Here is a 19,334-nt window from a genome sequence, read left to right as displayed (position 1 = left end):
TTTAAAACAACAAGAGAAAAAGAGCAAATAATATCACTTTGTTTTCAGTGTATGACGGTGGCTTTTGTCATGTTAGTTAACATTATTGAATTAATAATTCAAATAAAGTTATTATTCTTATTTGAATTCTTTTCTTTTTTTTCATTTGAATTCTTTTCAAAAATCATTATTATTTTACATGTTTTGCCTTTGTGGACTTCTGTGTACCATGTGCATGCACTGCCTGTGGAGTCCAGAAGAGGGCGTCAGATCCCTTGGAACTGGAGTTAAAGGCTGTCATGACCTGGGAATTGAACCTGGGTCCTCTGGAAGAGCAGTTAGTGCTCTTAACTACCCAGCCATATCTCCAGCCCCATTATTTCAGTTCTTAGAAGTGTGTGTGGTATGTGTGTGCATGGACTCACTTGCCTGCGTGTGCACATGGAGAGGAGGCCAGAGTTCAGTTTGGGGTCTACTTCTCTGGCATTTTCCACTTTGGTTTTTGAGGCAAGGTCAGTCTCTCTCTTTTGTTGTTGTTTGTTTGTTTTCGAGACAGGTTTTTCTGTGTAGTTTTTTGGAGCCAGTCCTGGAACTCATTCTGTAGACCAGGCTGGCCTGGAACTCACAGAGATCCACCTGCCTCTGCCTCCCCAGTGCTGGGATTAAAGGTGTCCACCACCACCACCTGACTTATGTTACTATTCTTAAATAAGTATTCTCATGGTAGTTTATAGTAGAATAAAAAGATAAATTTCAAATGTGTGGACATATTAATAATAATAAATAATAATCTGCAATAATAGAAAGCAAATCTGTCTTATGCATGCTCGGTAAACATTCTAACCCTTAGCTGTACCCAAGTCAGTATTAATACTTATTAATGAGTTTAAATCTTGACTCTATAAGTATTTTGTTTTGATTTTTTTTTTTTTTTTTTTTTGTTTTGTTTTGTTTTGTTTTGTTTTGTTTTGTTTTTTGAGACAGGGTTTCTCTGTAGCTTTGGTGCCTGTCCTGGAACTAGCTCTTTTTTTTTTTTTTTTTTTTTTTAAAGATTTATTTATTGTATTACAGTATTCTGTCCACATGCATGCCTGCAGGCCAGAAGAGGGCACCAGATCTTATTACAGATGGTTGTAAGCCATCATGTGGTTGCTGGGAATTGAACTCAGAACCTTTAGATGAGCAGGCAGTGCTCTTAACCACTGAGCCATCTCTCCAGCCCAGTATTTTGTTTTACTAATTTTTTTTTCTTGTTTTTGGTTTTTTGAGACAGGCCCTGTGCAGCCCTAGTTGTCCTGGAACTCACTCTGCTCTGTAGACCAAACTGGTCTTGAACTCACAGAGATCTGCCTGCCTCTGCGTCCGGAGTGCTGGGATTAAAGGTGTGTGCTACCACTGCCAGGCTTGTTTTACTAACCTTAAAAAATATTATGCATTTCAAGCTGGGTGTAGTGGCCCACACCTTTAATCCCAGCACTCCAGGCAGATCTCTGTTAGTTCAAGGCTAGCCTGGTTACAGAGTGAGTTCCAGGACAGCTGCCAGGGACATGCTATCTATCTATCTATCTATCTATCTATCTATCTATCTATCTATCTATCTATTATCTATCATCTATCTATCATCTATCTATCTCCTATCTATCTATCTATCTATCTACTATCTATCATCTATCTATCTACTATCTATCTCTATCTACTATCTATCTATCATCTATCTACTGTCTATCTCTATCTATCTACTATCTATCATCTATCTATCTATCTATCTATCTATCTATCTATCTATCTATCATCCATCCATCCATTCATCCATCCAACCTTCCACCCATCTACACATTGCGTTTCAGACATTAGAATCAAATGCTAGAGGGGCTGGAGAGGTGTGTCAGCTCAGCAATTAAGAGTTTTCATGGCTTTTCCTGAGAACCCGAGTTTGGTTCCCAGTACCCACATCAGGCAGTTTACAACCGACTGTGACTCCACCCAGCTCCAGGGAATCTGACACCTCGGGCCTCCACAGGCACCTGCACTCCGGTGCACACATCCACATACAGAAATACACATGACACACGCCCCCCCCCCTCTTTTTTGAGACAGGGTCTCACTATGTAGCTCTAGCTGGTATGGACAGTAGACTAGGCTGGCCTTAAGCTCACGGAGATCTCCCCGCCTCGGCCTCCCATATATACATAAGTGAAAAGAACGAATGACGTTTACTGAGGGAAGGCACATGAGCCACGCTGGTGTTGAGCCCGGCCTCCTCGCTCTGATTGCTGTGTACCGTTAGCTCAAACAGCGCCGGGCGGTTACACACTTAGGTGTCTGCGTTTTCTTTTTTTTTTTTGGTTTTTTCGAGACAGGGTTTCTCTGTGGCTTTGGAGCCTGTCCTGGAACTAGCTCTCTAGACCAGGCTGGTCTCGAACTCACAGAGATCCGCCTGCCTCTGCCTCCCGAGTGCTGGGATTAAAGGCGTGCGCCACCACCGCCCGGCTATCTGCGTTTTCTTTTGAGACAGGGTCTCTCACTGAACCTGAAGCTTGCCATTGAGCAGACTACACACTTCCAATTGGTGGATTTCATCTCAGTAAGTAACTGCGTGCTGGTATTGTGCCACAGCTCAACTGAGTTCATGCTACACTCTGTGCTGACCAAAGCAGGCACAGGGATTCTCCCAGCTGACGGACGTGGAAACAGAGCTCCAGAATGGAAGTCACACAGACAGACTGTGGAATCGATAGCCTATGCTCGAGTGGAGCCCACGGCCCTTGACCCAGCAGCAGCCCAAGAGTGAGTGTATCCTCTTCTGTCTCCCTCTAACCCAGACCACCACCAGCTCCAGCCATGCTCCTCGGGAGGGGAGACTTCAGGATATACGTATAGTAAGGAGATGGGCTCAGTAGTTTGGCAGACTATACTGAGAGACATGCGCAGACAAGGAGGTGATGTTATGACATCCCTGGGAGGACGCCCATGGGCTGCAGCAGCTGGAACTGTGAGCAGGGGGAGCATCAAACCTGAAGCTGCCTGATGATAGCTCCTATCCCTCAGAGTCTCACTTTCCTCATCTGTGAAATGGGAGCAGGAAAGGGCTGGAAGCCAAGATCAGGAGGGGCTCTGGAGAGAGGAAGTGAAGAAAAGGAAGCAGGGGTCAGAGCACGGTCATCTGTGGGGGACAAGGGGTCAAGAGGCTGGGACTCTGGGATGTTTGGGACAAGTCTCAGCAACTCTTCTAGAATGCATAAAGCAAACCTTCCACTCTGCTGTCACCAGAATCTTCCCTATAGGGGTGGGGTGGGGTGGAGAAACCAAGACCCAAAGCAGGGCAGTCACCAACCAGGGTCACAGTGAGCACTGTGGGAATACGAGAAGGCTGAAAAGCAGGGCTCCCCGGGGGCTCTGTGCTCCCAGACCTAGCTGATGACTCCCAGTTACCAGAAAAACTCAGCCAGGGTTTCCACAGTAAACACGTCCCTTCCCCTCCACCCTGACTCACCATGGCGGCCATTTGCACGCATGCTGGTTTCCCTGTCTCATCCCCTGAGAGGTAAAGAAAGGAGCCTGCCAACTCACAGCTTGGGCTGCCCGTGTCCAGGATGGGTTCCTGGGCATCTTGAGGCCCAGCCAGGATGACATACGTGCCAGCTCCTTGCCCCCAGGTCTGCCAGCATGGGCCTGCCCCATTCTCTCCCTGAGTGGGTGGATGGGAGACCAGTGGCTATTTTTGTACCAGCTGTCCCTTAGATGCCATTGTTAGCCCAGTGGTTGGTGTCGGGAAAGGGGGATTTCGGTGAAGAGGCCCTGAGTGCTAGTAGCCACTTATAGAAAGCCGTTTCCAGCAATTCTTCTAGGAGTGGAGCCTTGGGTCTGCCTGCAGCCCCCACCCTCTAAGGGCCAGCCCAGAGGAGGCCCTGGGCCTGTCTCGGCAGACTCAGTCAGCACACACAGGAAGACTGGCAGGGAAAGAGATCAGAGCCAGACAAACCTGACTTCAGACGTGGGTTAGGTGGCTCCAGACAGTCACTCTTCCTCCTCGGACCCCAGTTTCCCGGTCTGGACGATGAGCTGGACAATGTACCCCTCACGTACTTGTAAGAATACAGTGTGGCCGGGCGGTGGTGGCGCACGCCTTTAATCCCAGCACTCGGGAGGCAGAGGCAGGCGGATCTCTGTGAGTTCGAGGCCAGCCTGGTCTACAAGAGCTAGTTCCAGGACAGGAACCAAAGCTACAGAGAAACCCTGTCTCGAAAAACCAAAAAAAAAAAAAAAAAAAAAGAATACAGTGTGATCTAGCCTCACAGCAAGCTGTGTGGTGCCCGGATCCATTGGTAGATTCTGTGATCCCAGATGGGGCCTTGCCCTGCACTCAAGTGATTCTCCTGCCTCAGCTTTCCGAGGAACTGGGAAACAGGAATGTGGTGCTATACTTGGCCCAAATTATTATTGTTTTGAGACAGGATTTTATTGTGTGTAGCTCTGGCCTTGAACTAAATAACCTCTAGTCTCAGCCTTTGAGTCCTGGGGTCATGGATATGTGCTATCATGCCTGCCTCCTGAAGGAAGTGTGTGGTGTGTGTGTGTGTAGTGTGTGGTGTGTATGTGCGCACATGTGTGCATGTGTGCATGCGTGTGTGTATGTGTGCACACGTGCATGTGTGTATAGGTGCCAGAAGAGGCGGGTCAGATCCCTTGGAGCTGGAGTCATATGTTGCTGTAAGACACCTAACATGGACGCTGGGAACCAAACTGGCATCCTCTACGAGAACAGAAGTACTCTCGATGGCTGAGCCAGCTCTCCAGCCCTATTCTGATTCTGGTATCTCTCTATGTAGTCTTTTTTTTTTTTTTTTTTTTTTTTTTTTTGGTTTTTCGAGACAGGGTTTCTCTGTGGCTTTGGAGCCTGTCCTGGAACTAGCTCTTGTAGACCAGGCTGGTCTCGAACTCACAGAGATCCGCCTGCCTCTGCCTCCCGAGTGCTGGGATTAAAGGCGTGCGCCACCACCGCCCGGCAATAATGTATACAGGGTTCTTCCTGCATGTACGCCTTCAGGCCAGAAGATGGCACCAGACCCCATTACAGATGGTTGTGAGCCACCATGTGGTTGCTGGGAATTGAACTCAGGACCTCTGGAAGAGCAGTCAGTGCTCTTAACGTCTGAGCCATCTCTCCAGCCCTCTCTATGTAGTCTTGACTGACCGCCCAGGTTAGCCTTGAACTCAAAGATCCACCTGTCTCTGACTGTACTCGAATCAAACCTTGTCCAGCCTTTTTTCTTTTTTTTTTTCTTCTAGACAGGTTTCTCTGTGTGACTTTGGAGCTTGTCCTGGCACTAGCTCTGTAGACCAGGCTGGCCTCGAACTCACAGAGATCCATCTGCCTCTGCCTCCTGAGTGCTGGGATTAAAGGCGTGTGCTACCACTGTCAGGTGTCAGCCTTTTGTTTTGATTTGAGACAGGATCTCTCTGTGTGGCTCTGGCTGGCCTGTAACCCATTCTGTAGACCAGGCTGGCCTCAAATTCACAGAGATCTGCCTGCTTCTGCCTCCCAAGTGCTGGGGCTGAAAGCATGTACCACCATGTCCCAGCTGAAATTTTGTATTGTTTTGGTTTTTGTTATTTTTTTTTTTGTGTGTGTGTACCTCTGGCTGTCCTGGAACTAGTTCTGCAGACCAGGCTGGCCTTGAACTCACAGAGATCTGTCTGCCTCTGCCTCCGAGTGCTGGGATGAAAGATGTGCACCGTCATTCCAGGCTCTGAAAATATTTTTAAAGAAGTTGTGCTTGAACTAGGTTCATGCCTGTAATCCTGGTACTCGGAAGGCACAGGAACCACCTTAAGTTCAGTAACACAAACTAAGAGGTGTATAAAAAACAAGAACTAGCTATACACTGTCTCCAAGAAACACAGCCAGCAAAGATGTTCAAAACCTTCACATCAAAGCACGGAAAACAAACAGACAAGCAAACGGAAGCCAGTCCCGACAGCAGACAAAGCACACCTCAAACCAAACCTGTTAAAGAGGTAGAAAGGGACGCTATACTTTATTGTTGGTGGGTTTTGGTTTTTCAAGACAGGGACTCACTATGTAGCTCTGACTGTCCCTAACCTGCTCACCATCTGTAAGGCCCAAGACAAGGACACAAAGGCAGCTCGAGTCTCTGAGTCCCCAGTCTCTATCCCGCTCTGATAGCAGGCAAGGGTGCTCATGACACCAGCCTGGAAGCCCCAACTCTGTCTTGTGTCTCCCCCAAGCCCACTCTGCTGCTCTTCAGGTACAGAAGAACTCACATCAGGCCAGCTATAACAAGTCACTCCCCTGCAGCCTGCAGAACAGGCTTGGGGACAACTGTATGGGAAACTCAGGGGTCCTGGATGTAAGAGAGGAACTCCAGGTATACTCCTTCAGTGCTGCATGTTTCCCATTGCGGAGAAGGGATAAGAACAAGGCTGCTCATTGCGGGCCACCACCCTGCCTTCTGTAGCCCCTCACATTCTCCCGTGACAGTCTGAAAAAGACTGTTGGAGGGTCCTGCGCTCTCTGCCTCAGTCGCTCTGCCTACTCTCTCTGCCTAGGCATAAGTCAGAGCCTGGCTGACTCCAGTCTTTGTTTTTCAAGATAGGGTTTCTCTGTAACAGCCCTGGCTGTCCTGGAACTCACAGAGATCCACCTGCCTCTGCCCCCCTGAGTGCTGGGTTAAAGGCGTGCGCCACTATCACCCAGTCCAATCTTTAGGAAGGAGCTCCCTGAATTTGCCCAGGAGTGAGTCAGCAGCCAACCACTCTCGGCTGCCCAGATCTGAACAGCAGAGCAGTGTAGCAGCCTGCTGGGAATCGCTGGGACACTAGGCCTGTTCCTGTCTCCTGGAATCCAGGCTCCAGGCTGTCCTTTGGGGACCCTGCTCAGTAACCCCAGGTTTGTCTACAGACTTCCTCAACACACACACACACATGAGAGAGACAGACAGAGACACACATCCCAACTGCCACTTCCCTGGGGTTCTTGGCTGCCACCACTCATCTGCCACCCACGCACAGGAAACCTGAGGGTTCTGAGGCCATGTGGGGATGAACGGGAAAGCCACCTCTTTGTGCCAGGAGCTGACAAAGGAGGCCAAAGGTCAGTAGAGTCAGTACCACCCCCACTCGGCCTGTCAGCTCATGCCTGTGGCCTTTAGGCCTTTGCATGTGTCACACTCTCTGGTGCCCTTGGCTCTGTTTTGTAGCTATACATAGATATATCTTTTCTTTATTTCTTTTTATTTCTTCCTTCCTTTCTTTCTTTTTTTTTTTAAACAATGTCTTCATGTAGCCCAGGCTAGCTTCAAACGTACTATATAGGCCAGGATGACCTTGAGCTTTAAAACAATTGTTTTGAATTGTGTGTGTGTGTCTGTAGGCTAGACAAGCGTTATAACAAGTGAGCTCCAAGTGTAGCCCTCCAGTCCCTTTCTTCCCACAATCAGTGACTGTCTTCCTGTTCCCACAACTTCCCATTCTCCGCACAACGTTGCTAATTCCATCACTCAATTACAGGGATTTTGGCCTGTGAGTGGCTCAGTTTTATTCTCTCCCTGTATCCTTGACCACAGGCTGGGCACATAGCAAGCACTGGGCAGACTAGAGTAGGTGGCGAGGGATTGTTGCCTGGACCTTGTTCTTGGAGACTATCAGGGAGGAAAGTAAGTCCCAGGCAAGTCACAGGCTTCTCGGTGGTCACAGCACCAAGACAGGGTCACAGATAGACACTACCCTTTGAGACAAGAAGGCCAGGAACTTCACGAGGCTCGACCTCAGCCTGCTTGGAAGGGGATCTGCGGGCTCCGCCCCTTCTCCAGAGGGTTCAATCCCATGGAAGGTTCAAAGAGTGATCTGCTTGGAAAATGTTGGGAACTGGGGTCATGCCCAGGTACTTGCAGGTGAGAAATGGAGCCCAGGAAAAGTAATAATGATAACACCAACTAGAGCTTTCACTCAGGGCAGGTTCTGAGCTCTGTGTTTTGCCTACATTATCCACTGGAGTCTCACAGTAACCTGTGAGGTCGGAACGATTATCATCGTCTCCATGTTTCCCATGGGAAGAAAAGGGTTCGGACAGGTTGCAAACAAAGCAATGCGGCCATGAAGTTAGCTAAAGTCCAAGAGAGGACTGACTGGCTCCAGAATCTGTATTCTTTCTTCTTGGGTTTTTTTGTTTTGTTTTGATCAAACTCTCATTATGTTGCCTGGGATGACCTGAAACTTACAGTTTTCCAAGCCATCCTCCTGCCTCAGCTTCCTGAGAAATTGAGATTTCAGTCATGTGCTACAATGCCCAATGAGAAGCGGCGCTCCTAAACTCTGTAACATGGTCACACTCGAATGCATTCACCACACAAACAAACATTCATTTATGCAGCATAGCAATTATTTGGAATAGGCCAAACCCGGAACCAGATTCTATAGCTTCATAATTATTGGGCAAGCCTCTGAACCCAAGAAAATATGAGGGGTGCTTCTTCTGCATCTCAGGCCAAGGTAGACCCAGGACTGGACCCTGGTTCTCCTGCACCCTGCCTTGCTCCACCACCCTTCAAATACAAATCCTCTGGAGCCCTGGAGCTGGCAGCCTGGTCTGGCAGGTCAGAAGACACATGATCTATGGACCGAGCTCTCTGGAAGGGGCAGAGGGCTACAGGGAGATTCTGTAGCCACAAACTCTCGAATCCCTAAACTATGCCATGAGTTACTGGGGTACATCCCCACAACCCTCAAAATCCTTCAATGAATGTCATCGTTCACAGATAAAAAAACTCCTAAAAAGTGACACATTTTTCCTGTCTCCCCAGCTCTGCTCCTGGATGAACTGCAAGGTCCTCCTGTCACCTGCAGATCCTGTGCACGTGGCTCCCTCCCCTCTGCACCCACTCTCTCTCCCCTGCTGTGCCCACTGTGCCACACCTGGGGTTCCTAGCTGCTCTGTGCTGGTGCTTCCTCCAGGAAACCCTGCCTAAGCCTTTAGCAGCTGGAGTACCCTGCCCTGTGCCCCTGCTGTACACCAGCCTCCTGGGTCCTGGCTGGAGTTGGCTACACATCTGTGGCCCAGAAACCTGGCTATTGGACTAGGGCCTTCCTCTGCCTGGCTCTGCTGTCAGGGAACCCCAATCACCCGAAACTTCAGAATAAACAAAATGAACTTTCGGGAAGCTTCTTATTTTTTCACGTCATTACCAAACTTGAAAAACAATTACAACGCTTATGAAAGCCACATAAAATGTATTGGTGTTATCTGCACCTTGGGGTTATCAAAGCCCACAGTCCTTGTGGCAGGCAGGGCCCCCCGATATTGGTGGTCTGGGCACCTTATCACTGCACAAATGCTAGGCAACTCAACAGTCTTAGGGGCAGGCTGCATACATTTACCCCAGGCTCCTAATTAACTCCTGTGGCCTTAGTCTACGTCCAGTAGCTGTGGCTGCCTCCCAGGAAGGTCAGTGGCACCTGAATTCCATTCTGAAGTCTCTAAGATTCTGGTGTGATCTTTGGGTTTAGTTCATGTTTTAGTTCTCAAGGCCAGACTCAGTTTCCTCTTCCTAAAATGAGAATAGTAATAGACCATGGTGAGCCCTTGAGAAGATACACACACTACACCACACCACACACCACACACACACCATACATACACTACACACACATACACCAAGCGCACACACACCACACACACACACCATACACACACATCACACATAAACCACACACATACACTACACACACACACCCTACACTCACACTGTACCACACACATATATACCAAACACACTCACCACACCATACACACATATACCAAACACACACCACACCACATAACACACACATACATGAAACACACACACCACATACATACACCAAACACACACACACCAAACACACACACACCACACCATATACACATACACCAAACACACACCACACCACACACATACACCAAACACACACACACACCATACACATACATACCATACCCACACACCACATACATACCATACCCACACACCACATACACATTCCCCCTCACATACATTCCCCCCCCACATAAACACGCATACCACACACATATACACATACACCACACACATACACATATACCACACACATACACCACATACACACACATATGCCGCATACACACCAAACACACACACCACACACACATATACACACACACACACCATTATATCCAGGATTAGGGATGTAGAGTGTTTGGTAGAGTGTTTGCCTAGCAGGCATGAGGCCCTGAGTCTACAGCCTAGCACCATATAATCGGATGTGGTGACATGTGCCTATAATCCCAGCACTTTGGAGGTGGAGACAGAAGGGTCAGCTCAGTGTCATCCTCAGCTGTATAGCAAATTTGAGGCCAGCCTGGGCTACGTGAACCCTAACGCAAAAACAAACAACCAAGCAAACAAAAACGATAATTCCTAGCAAATAGCAGGCAATAGCAGGCACCTAGCATGCAGCAGCATTTGACAAACGGGTTACGCATCACAACAAGCTGGAGGCTGGCCTCGAGGAGGCTCTGTGGGAGAGACTTGAGGCTGGCTCTGCTGGTTTGAGATCATGGATGTTTGATATGAGGGAGTTGGGAACTCAGCTTTCTCCAACGTCCAGGTTAGAGTGGAATCATGTCCGCTCAAAAGCTATGAGAGCCCCATCACCAGAGATTGGCCACAATCCCCCTGGTTCACACTGGCTCGCTCGCCTAGCTCTTTTCTGCCCAATTCTTTCTTTAAAATTGTTTATTAACATTTATGTGTGTGTGTGCACGCGCGCGCGTGCATGCGTGCAGGAGGAGTCAGAGAAAAGCTTGAGGCAGTCGGTTCTTTACTTCTAACAGTAGGTTCAGAGAGCTGGACTCGTCATCACATTTAGTAGCAAGCACCCTCACCTAGTGAGCCGCTTCACCCTCCAGCTGGATCTTGCGATGCTTCCATTCCTGCTACCAGAAGGCCACTCCCTATGGGCTCTCCCAGATGTCCCATCAGCACCAACCCTGGCAGGGGTACTCACCTTGGGAAAGTCCAGGAAGAGGACGTGGACTTCATATGCAGCATTGACAACCTGGGCTATGCAGCCCTCAGAGACCCGGCTGGTGGTGAATGTCACCTCACCCCTTGTGGCGTCCACAGGCTGTAGATCACAGTGGACTCTTTCTGCAAGACCTGCCAGGAAAGCACAGCAGGGAAGCATGCCAGGTGAGAGGGCGATGGGACCCGGAACGGAGATCAGTGGTAGAATGTCTGCCTAGCGTCCGCAAGGCCCTAGGTTCAGTTCCCAGCACTAGGAGAAAAAACTACCCAGTGTATTCTTGTTTTTTTAAAAAGCAGATATTATTATTCTTTGGAGACAGAGTTTGATGCAGCCCAGTCTGGCTTAAGTTTGTGCTATAGCCAGCAATGCTCTTGACCTCCTGATCTCCCTGCCTCCACTTCCCAAGCCCTGGGGTGTCAAGTGTACACCATCACGCCCGGATACAATCACATTTACTTTTTGTTAGGTCGAGTTTTTGTTTGTTTTGTTTGTTGTTGTTGTTGTTTTCCAGACAGGGTTTCTCTGTGTAGCCCTGACTGTCCTGGAACTAGCTCTTGTAGACCAGGCTAGCCTCGAACTCACAGAGATCCGCCTGCCTTTGCCTTCCAAGTGCTGGGATTGAAGGCGTGCGCCACCACCGCCTGGCTATCTCATTCCCTTTTAAACATTTCCTACATACTTGGTATGAGCTCAGAGTGTAAGCTGTCATGTCCCCTCCAGAGCTACCCTACACGGCTGGTATCACTTCATACACTCCACAGATGGAGAAACTGAGGCTCAGCCAGAGAAAGTCTCTCCAGGGCCATAGTGTTACTAGGTATAATGCTGGAAGATAAAAGCCAGGGTACTAATAAAATATGAATTCCAGATAAACATGTATCATTTTTTCAAGGTATAATTTTTAATATAAAATTATATATTTATACTACAGAAACATTCATTGTCTATCTGAAATTCAAATTTAATTATTTTTGCAGGGGATGTGTTTATATGTTTGTTTTATGGTTTTTTGTTTTTTGTTTTTGTTTGTTTTTTGGTGTCGATATCTCACTGTTTAGTTCTGGCTATGTGGACCAGGCTGGTTTCGAACTCACAGAGATCCGCCTGCCTCTGCTTCTCCAGTGCTAGGATTAAAGGTGTGCGCCACTGTGCCCAGCTCTCCACTAGTTTTGTTTGCTGTGTCAGGTGACCATAAGCAGCAGGACCCATGGTAGACCCCAAGTCTTAAGGTCAGTTCAGTCCAAAGAAAGGTGGGGGTTTAGATAGGGAGCCGGTTTCCCCTCTTCTGACCTCAAGGTGTCCATCCCTAGGAGGCTGTTTCTGTGGAGGGAATTTCCTGCCTCACCGGGATCAGCCCAGGTTGGAAGGAGGTGATGGAGCAGGCCTCACAGCCTGCTGCAGGGCGGCCCGGAAACACGGGTCCCAAGGGAGAGCAATGGAATTTCACCCTGACCCAGCAGAGGAGGAAGAGGAAATGAGGCCCCTACACCTCGTCCTAAGGAATGTGCTGAGGGGAAGGGGGGCTGCGGAGGAGGGACAGAGAAGGGGAGACTGTTTGGAAGTTTATGTCTCCATCTTGTCGTGCTCACTTCCTGTTTTCTTGGAGATCAAAGATGGGCGAGGAGGGCCAGGCTTCACGTCCAGCTGACGCCAGTGCTGAGGATGGGGGAGGCTGGTTCTTCCTGAACCCCAGGCGCCTGGGGCCTGAGCAGCCTTCTTCCCCACCCTTGTGGCTAGCTTGTTTGGTCAGAGAAGGAGGTAATATGGCTGCTTCACACCCATCAACCCTGCCCCGCATCTCCATCTCGGGAAGAGAGTTGGGACAGGACAGTTGTCTGCTGTAGGAGCCAGACCTTACCAGCCATTGCTCTCGTCCCATCTGCAGTATGCTAGGGACACCAATATGTTTGGGATACGGTATTTTGTTCAACGCAAGTTCCTGGGAGCCAGAGCCAGCATCTAATTCTGACTAGCTGTCGCTTTGGGGGAATGATTTGAGCACTTGAGGCTTTAGTTTCCCTGGTCTGTATAACGGCGCTAAGAGAGGAAACCCCACAGCCCTGCAGGCTGCTGGGAACATGTCATGAAGCAGGGCATGTGGTGGGTCTTTCTGTAGTTTTCTTGCTGCATTCGCTGTAGACGTTGACTGTTTAAGGGTTGGGGTGAAGTAGGAGGCCAGGGCCGTTGTCACCGAGGTTTCCCTCACCCCAGTAGACTCAAGGGCTGGTACCATTGTCTATTTCCCTTCTGATCCACCCCAACTCCTGCCCATTCTTAAGCACAGGCTGCTTGGCTGCTCCTACCTAGATGGGGGAGACTGCATCCTGCAGTACAGGATACTTATGTCAAGGTCGTACAACATATGCCTGGCCTCTGGGTCTCCAACTCCTCTCCCCACATGACCCAGGGTCTGACCTACAGATCTGGACTTTCCCTGCCCCTGTCCCCAGACTTCCAGGAACCCCAGTTCCTCTGGCATTGCCGGGCTGCCTGGGGCCACCTCCTCCATGCCGTCAGCCAGCGCCAGCAGGAGAGGCCACGGGCCTGGCCATTATGTAATGATCAGATAACAGGCCAGGCTGGGAGATCAGATAAGACGCCCATTTATTTTGGGGCCTTTTCGAATACTGGTTGCCCCCACCCCACAGACGAGAATGGGGAGACAGGGAGTGTGACGCCTGAGCCTGTCTCCAGCAGCCCAAGGCGGGCCCAGGCCAGCTGAAAACAATCCCCTGGCACCAAGGGAAATGCCGGGGCCTCCCGGGAACTGTTGCAGGAGGCGCCTCTGGGGGCCCAGAAGTCACCCTTGGAGAACTGGGTGACCCTGACCTCCTGAGCGAGTCTGGAGCATCGTCATGCCTCCCTTCCTCCTTCCTCATCTACAAGCGCAGGACCTCCCTCAGACAGCCCTCATTCCACCCCAAAACAGCTCCTGGAGGCCATCAAATAAAGTCGTTCTGGAGCCAGATGGCCCAGGTACCTCACCGAGGACTATAGACTGGGCCTCAGTTTCCTTATTTGCAGGCACAATGCCCATCACAGAAGCTTCCATCATGTTCCCTTTCGGGGGTCTTGTGTGAGTAAATTCTTTGGATCCTCAGAGCAGACCTTAGTGGTGGGTGGCTCTTATACCCATTTTACAGGGTTAGGGAGGCTAAAGAATTTCTCTAGGAGACCCAGTGCCAGGGCCTGGCTTTAAAGTTCTAGCACCCAGCATGTGCTTTGCATACCTATGAGATACAGTCAGTTCTGACTCATTAAGTATTGGTACCCACGGGTGGCACCGAGGAAGGTGCTTTCGACAGAAGCCTTCGTCATTACCTCATCACCCAACCAGAGTCCAGTGACACCCTCATCCCATCTCTCATCCAGGCCATCAGTGAGACTCAACTCCCACCTTGTATGCCTTTCCCAGAGTTTCCCAACACCCACATGGTCAAATTCACACACTGCAGCCCAAGGTGGGGTCAAAAGATGAAGAGGTTGACCCATGCTAGAGGTTCCCCTAATCACACCACCTCCCAGCTCCCTTTTCACGCCTCGGCATCATGATCTCTACAGCGGGGTAGTGAAAATCCCATGCCATCCTCAGAGAACTGGGGAGCCTTCCCAGGCTGTCACAGGCACAGCGCTAAACCCCCTGCTGATGAATGGAGATTGCTCGGGAACTGCTGTGGCACCATGTCCTCCCAGTCACCCAGGTAAACACTTCATCCAAATGCACCTTGCTTCTTGCCTTTGCCCTTCCTCAGAGCACCGGCCATCCTTTAAGACTTATTTATTTTAGTTTTATGTGCATAAGTGTGTAACTGCATGTATGTGTACCATGTGTGTGCAATGCCCACAGAGGCCAGAAGAGGGCGCAGGAAACAAAATCTGGGTCCTCTCTAAAAACAGCAAGAGCTCCTGAGCCATCTATCTCGACCCCAATGGCCATCTTTTATTGACCATCTGATCAATTTATATTCAACTTTCAAAACTATAGACAGGGTTTCTCTATATAACAGTCCTAGCTGTCCTAGAACTAGCTCTGTAGACCAGGCTGGCTTCAGACTCAGAGATCCACCTGCCTCTGCCTCCCAAGTGCTGGGATTAAAGGCATGTGCCATCACTCCCCATGTTAGCCTCTTCTTGAAAAAGGTACCTCCTAGACAGATGGTGGTGGCACACACCTTTAATCCCAGCACTTGGGAGGCAGAGGCGGCAGATATCTCTGAGTTCGAGGACAGCCTGGTCTACAGAGCAAGTTCCAGAACAACCAAGGCTACAACAGAGAAACCCAATCTTGAAAAAAAAAAAGAAGAAAGGAAGGAAGGAAGGAAGGAAGGAAGGAAGGAAGGAAGGAAGGAAGGAAGGAAGGAGGACTTCCTTTCTTAGGTTCATCAGGACCTGATGTCCCAGAGTCCCAGGTGATCAGTGGGACTTTGACAGGTTTGGGCTGTTTTGTTTCTAGCTTGTGTGTGGGTGTAGATGTGTGTGAAACCAGTTAAAGCCAGGTTGTTCTTCAGCAATCATATTTCTTATTTTCTGAGACAAAGTCTTTCATTAGACTGGAGCTCTCCGCGCAGGCTCAGCTGACTAGCCAGTGCACCCTAGGGGTCCTCCTGTCTTCTCTTTAGTACTGGGGTTACACGTGCCCAGAACCACACATTATCATCATCATCATCATCATCATCATCATCATCATCATCATCATCATCATCATCATAGTTCTGAGCATTGAACTCCAGCTCTCCATGCATGCATAACAAACACACTTTACTAGCTGGGCAATCTCTTGAGCCTTATTTTTTAAATTTTAAGACAGGGTCTCACTCTGTAATTTAGGCTGAGCAGTCTCACAGAGATCCCCCTTGTAGTCTCTGCCTCCCGAGTGATGGGATTAGAGGCGTGTGTCATCATACCTGGCCTGGGCTGTTGTTGTTTTTAAGATATATTTTTTGAATATTCTTTGTTTTTAAGAATGTTTTATTTTTATTTATGTGCATTGGTCTTTTGCCTGCATGTGTGTCTGTGAGAGAATGTTGGATCTCCTGGAGGTGGAGTTGCAGGTGCTTATAAACAGCATGTGGTGCTGGGAACTGAACAACCCTGGTCTTCCAGAACAGCCAGTGCTCTTCCGCTGAGCCATCTCTGCAGCCCCGAGATGTATTTATTTTTATCTGTATGAATGTGTTTATGTATGTATGTATGTATGTATGTATGTATGTATGTATGTATGTGTACCATGTCTGTGCCTGCTGCTCTCAGAGGTCGGAAGAAGGAGTCAGATGCCTTAGATCTGGAACCACTGATGGTTGTGGGGCACCATGTGGGTGCTGGGAGCAGAACCTGGGTCCTCTGCAAGAACAAGTGTTGTTAATCAGTGAGCCATATCTATCTCTTCAGCCTCGGTTTTCTCTCTTTAAGGTTCATTTAATTAGTGTGTGCACATTTGTACAGGAGCCTGCAGAAGTCAGAAGAGGGCATTGGATCCCCTATAGCTGTAGTTAAAGGCACTTGTGAGGGCTGGGCGGTGGTGGCGCGCCTTTAATCCCAGCACTTAGGAGGCAGAGGCAGGCGGATCTCTGTGAGTTTGAGGACAGCCTGGTCTACAAGAGCTAGCTAGCTTCAGGACAGCCAAGGCTACATGGAGAAACCCTGTCTCGGAAAACAAAAACAAAAGCAAAAAGCATTTGTGAGATATTTGACATGGGTTCTGGGAACCCAAACCCATGTCCTGAGCTCTCTTAACCCCTGAGCCATTTCTCCAGTGCTGGTTTTGTTTGTTTTTTAGTTTTTGTTTGTTTGTTTGTTTTGTTGTTGTTGTTTTTTGTTTTGCTTTGTTTTTGAGACAGGGTTTCCTACAGCTCAGGTTGACCTAAAACTCATTGTGTAACTGGAGCTTATCTTGAATTTCTGCTTCTCTTGCCTCAGTCTCCCAAGTTCACCCACACCTGGCTGTGGCTGTTTAGCTCCTAAGTGTCTGCGCTCCCAAAGGAAAGCACACGGACAGTCTGGCTCGGCATGTCCCTGTCAATCATCTGGGCTGGGCTGGGCCAGAACACACGTTTGTGCAGCGAGCTCTAAGGTTTATCTCGGACTTCAGCCTCCCTCCTACTGCTCTGGGATTTGCTTTCCCTCTGGGGCCTGAGATGTCCTGAGGTTCTATCTGTGGCAAATGCAAGGCAGGACACTGACAGCAGAGGTAAGGTCCCAGGGTCCTATCTAAGAGGGAAGGCCATTGCAGGACCAGGACAAGGTGCCGAGTTCCTGGAATTAGGGATAGGGTCACAGGAAGGTGCTTGTCCCTCCTGAGGCAGCTCATGGAAATGACTGCTCCAAGGTTTAGGGCCAGGCTATCCACGCTAGTCTGTGTTACTTGGCAATTTCTCTTATCGCCGAGACTCCAGTCTGCGTCTGTCATAAAGGGTGACAGAAGTGAACTCTGAGGGCGTGAGCACCGCCATGCTGGTATACAGCAAGCACCCAATAAATGTCAGCTGGCATCCTCATCGCCCCATTTATGCACTGGTGGTGTTTGCAGCTTGCTTTGGGATTAGGGCTCCCCTCAACTTGCAGGACTGCTGCCCCAAAGCAGTCTGGAGGCAAAGGTGTCTAAGTCTCCCATGCCTGGCTACCAGTGGGCCCAGAGAGGAGACTGGGTCAGGAGCAGACGGCCTGGGGTGGAAATTGGGACCTGTTGCTTACTGAAATCTTGGACACTCTCACCTGTACACTGGGCTTGATCGCCTCCCTCTCACCCGCATCTGCCTGGAGGCCCTGGAGCACTGGAGTGGGCCTGAGCTCCAAGTCCCCAGCACTGACCCACATGTGACACTGAGCAAGTCCTCTGTCCCTCCATCTTAGCTTCTCTGATCCTTGGCTGAGGTAAGAGAGAACCTTTTAACATTTAGGATCTATATTATTGTTCTGTGTGTATATGTGCGTGCTTACACGAGTTTCCGTGCACTGCATGCATGTGTGCACGTGGCTGTGGGTGCCAGAGAGCAGGAGTCCCTGGAACTGTAGTTACAGGTGGCTGTGATGTGAGGGAGACTCTTAGTGTCCATGTCCGCATAGCGCCCAGGGAACCACTGTCTTGATCAACGCAGTCCTTGTCCCATCCCATCCCCCTACACTTCCTGGAGGTTCTGGAGTGTGTCTCTCCCCTGTGTCGCCAGCCCCTACTGCGGTGAGTCCCAGATCCCCACCCAGGTGGTCAGCAGCATGGAGGCTCCGGGTCATACTTTGCCCCAGCCTCAGGGAGATGGCTGTCTACAGTCCAGAAACACCACTCAGCAGCAGCGCCTAATCCTAGACGCCAGGCTCGGGCCACAAGTACCAGAAGCTTCCAAAGGAAAGAAACCAAAATGCGGGGACAGGTACATGCACCAAACTGGGACAAAAGGAGAAACCACTTAAATATTCAACAACGGATTTGCTGTTCAGATGATGGCCCAGGGATGGGACAGAATATTCCAGAATGGTGAACAGACGGTTATAGAATCTCAATGATGACATGGAAAGCACTTAAGAAGGGTCCACAAGACTCTCACATGTTCATCTGAAGGATCGAAATTACCTTGCAAAGCCCAGAAGCTGCTAATAGTTCTGGGAGTGTTTTTTTTTTTTTTTTTTTTCCAGTATTGAGGCTTGAACCTGTAATAGTCTAGAAAAATGCTCTGCCACTGAGTGATAGTCCAGCCTTAATCGAGAATTGTGTGTGTGACACAGAGCTATATTCCCAGCATCCCTCACTCATCTGCTTTCTTTAAAGAACAAACACATAGTTAAGATGCTCTTTAAGAACTGAATTCCAGGGTTGTAGAGATGGCTCAGTGGTTAAGAGCTTTTGTTGTTCGTCTAGACAACCTAGGTTCAATTTCTGGCACTAACCTGGAGGCTCACAACCGTCTGTACCTCCCTGGGCACACAGATGTACATGCAGGTAAAACAATCATACTGACTGGGTAGTGGTGGTGCATGACTTTAATCCCAATCCCAGCTCTTGGGAGGCAGAGGCAGGCGGATCTCTGTGAGTTTGAGGCCAGCCTGGTCTACAAGAGCTAGTTCCAGGACAGCTAGGGCTGATACACAGAGAACCCTGTCTCAAAAAACAAAACAAAACAAATTTTTACACATAAAACAATAAAACAAATCCAGGACAGAAGAATTTGTCTTAGGAAGCCCTCTAGAGAAAAATCCCTTACCGGAGAACAGTCACACCGAGAGAACATCCTTCCAGAAGTTTCTCTGTGTAAACTGCAGCATCACTGTTTCGTTAGAAGAAATGGACTGATCTTTAGGGT

The 19,334-nt window shown here is 49.2% G+C and overlaps 1 protein-coding gene across 1 annotated transcript in view; it reads right to left on the bottom strand.

The window, feature by feature from the left end:
* Positions 1-19,334, bottom strand: part of Eng (endoglin) — a 39,030-nt gene that overhangs the window by 16,715 nt on the left and 2,981 nt on the right. The window contains exon 2 of the mRNA XM_057754779.1: positions 11,023-11,174. Within this exon, the coding sequence (XP_057610762.1) occupies positions 11,023-11,174 (152 nt within the window). The remainder of the gene's footprint in view (positions 1-11,022; positions 11,175-19,334) is intronic.

The sequence above is a fragment of the Chionomys nivalis genome, chromosome 22, assembly GCF_950005125.1.
Source record: "Chionomys nivalis chromosome 22, mChiNiv1.1, whole genome shotgun sequence".
Lineage (NCBI taxonomy): Eukaryota > Metazoa > Chordata > Mammalia > Rodentia > Cricetidae > Chionomys > Chionomys nivalis.
This window is presented reverse-complemented; position numbering and strand designations above follow the sequence as displayed.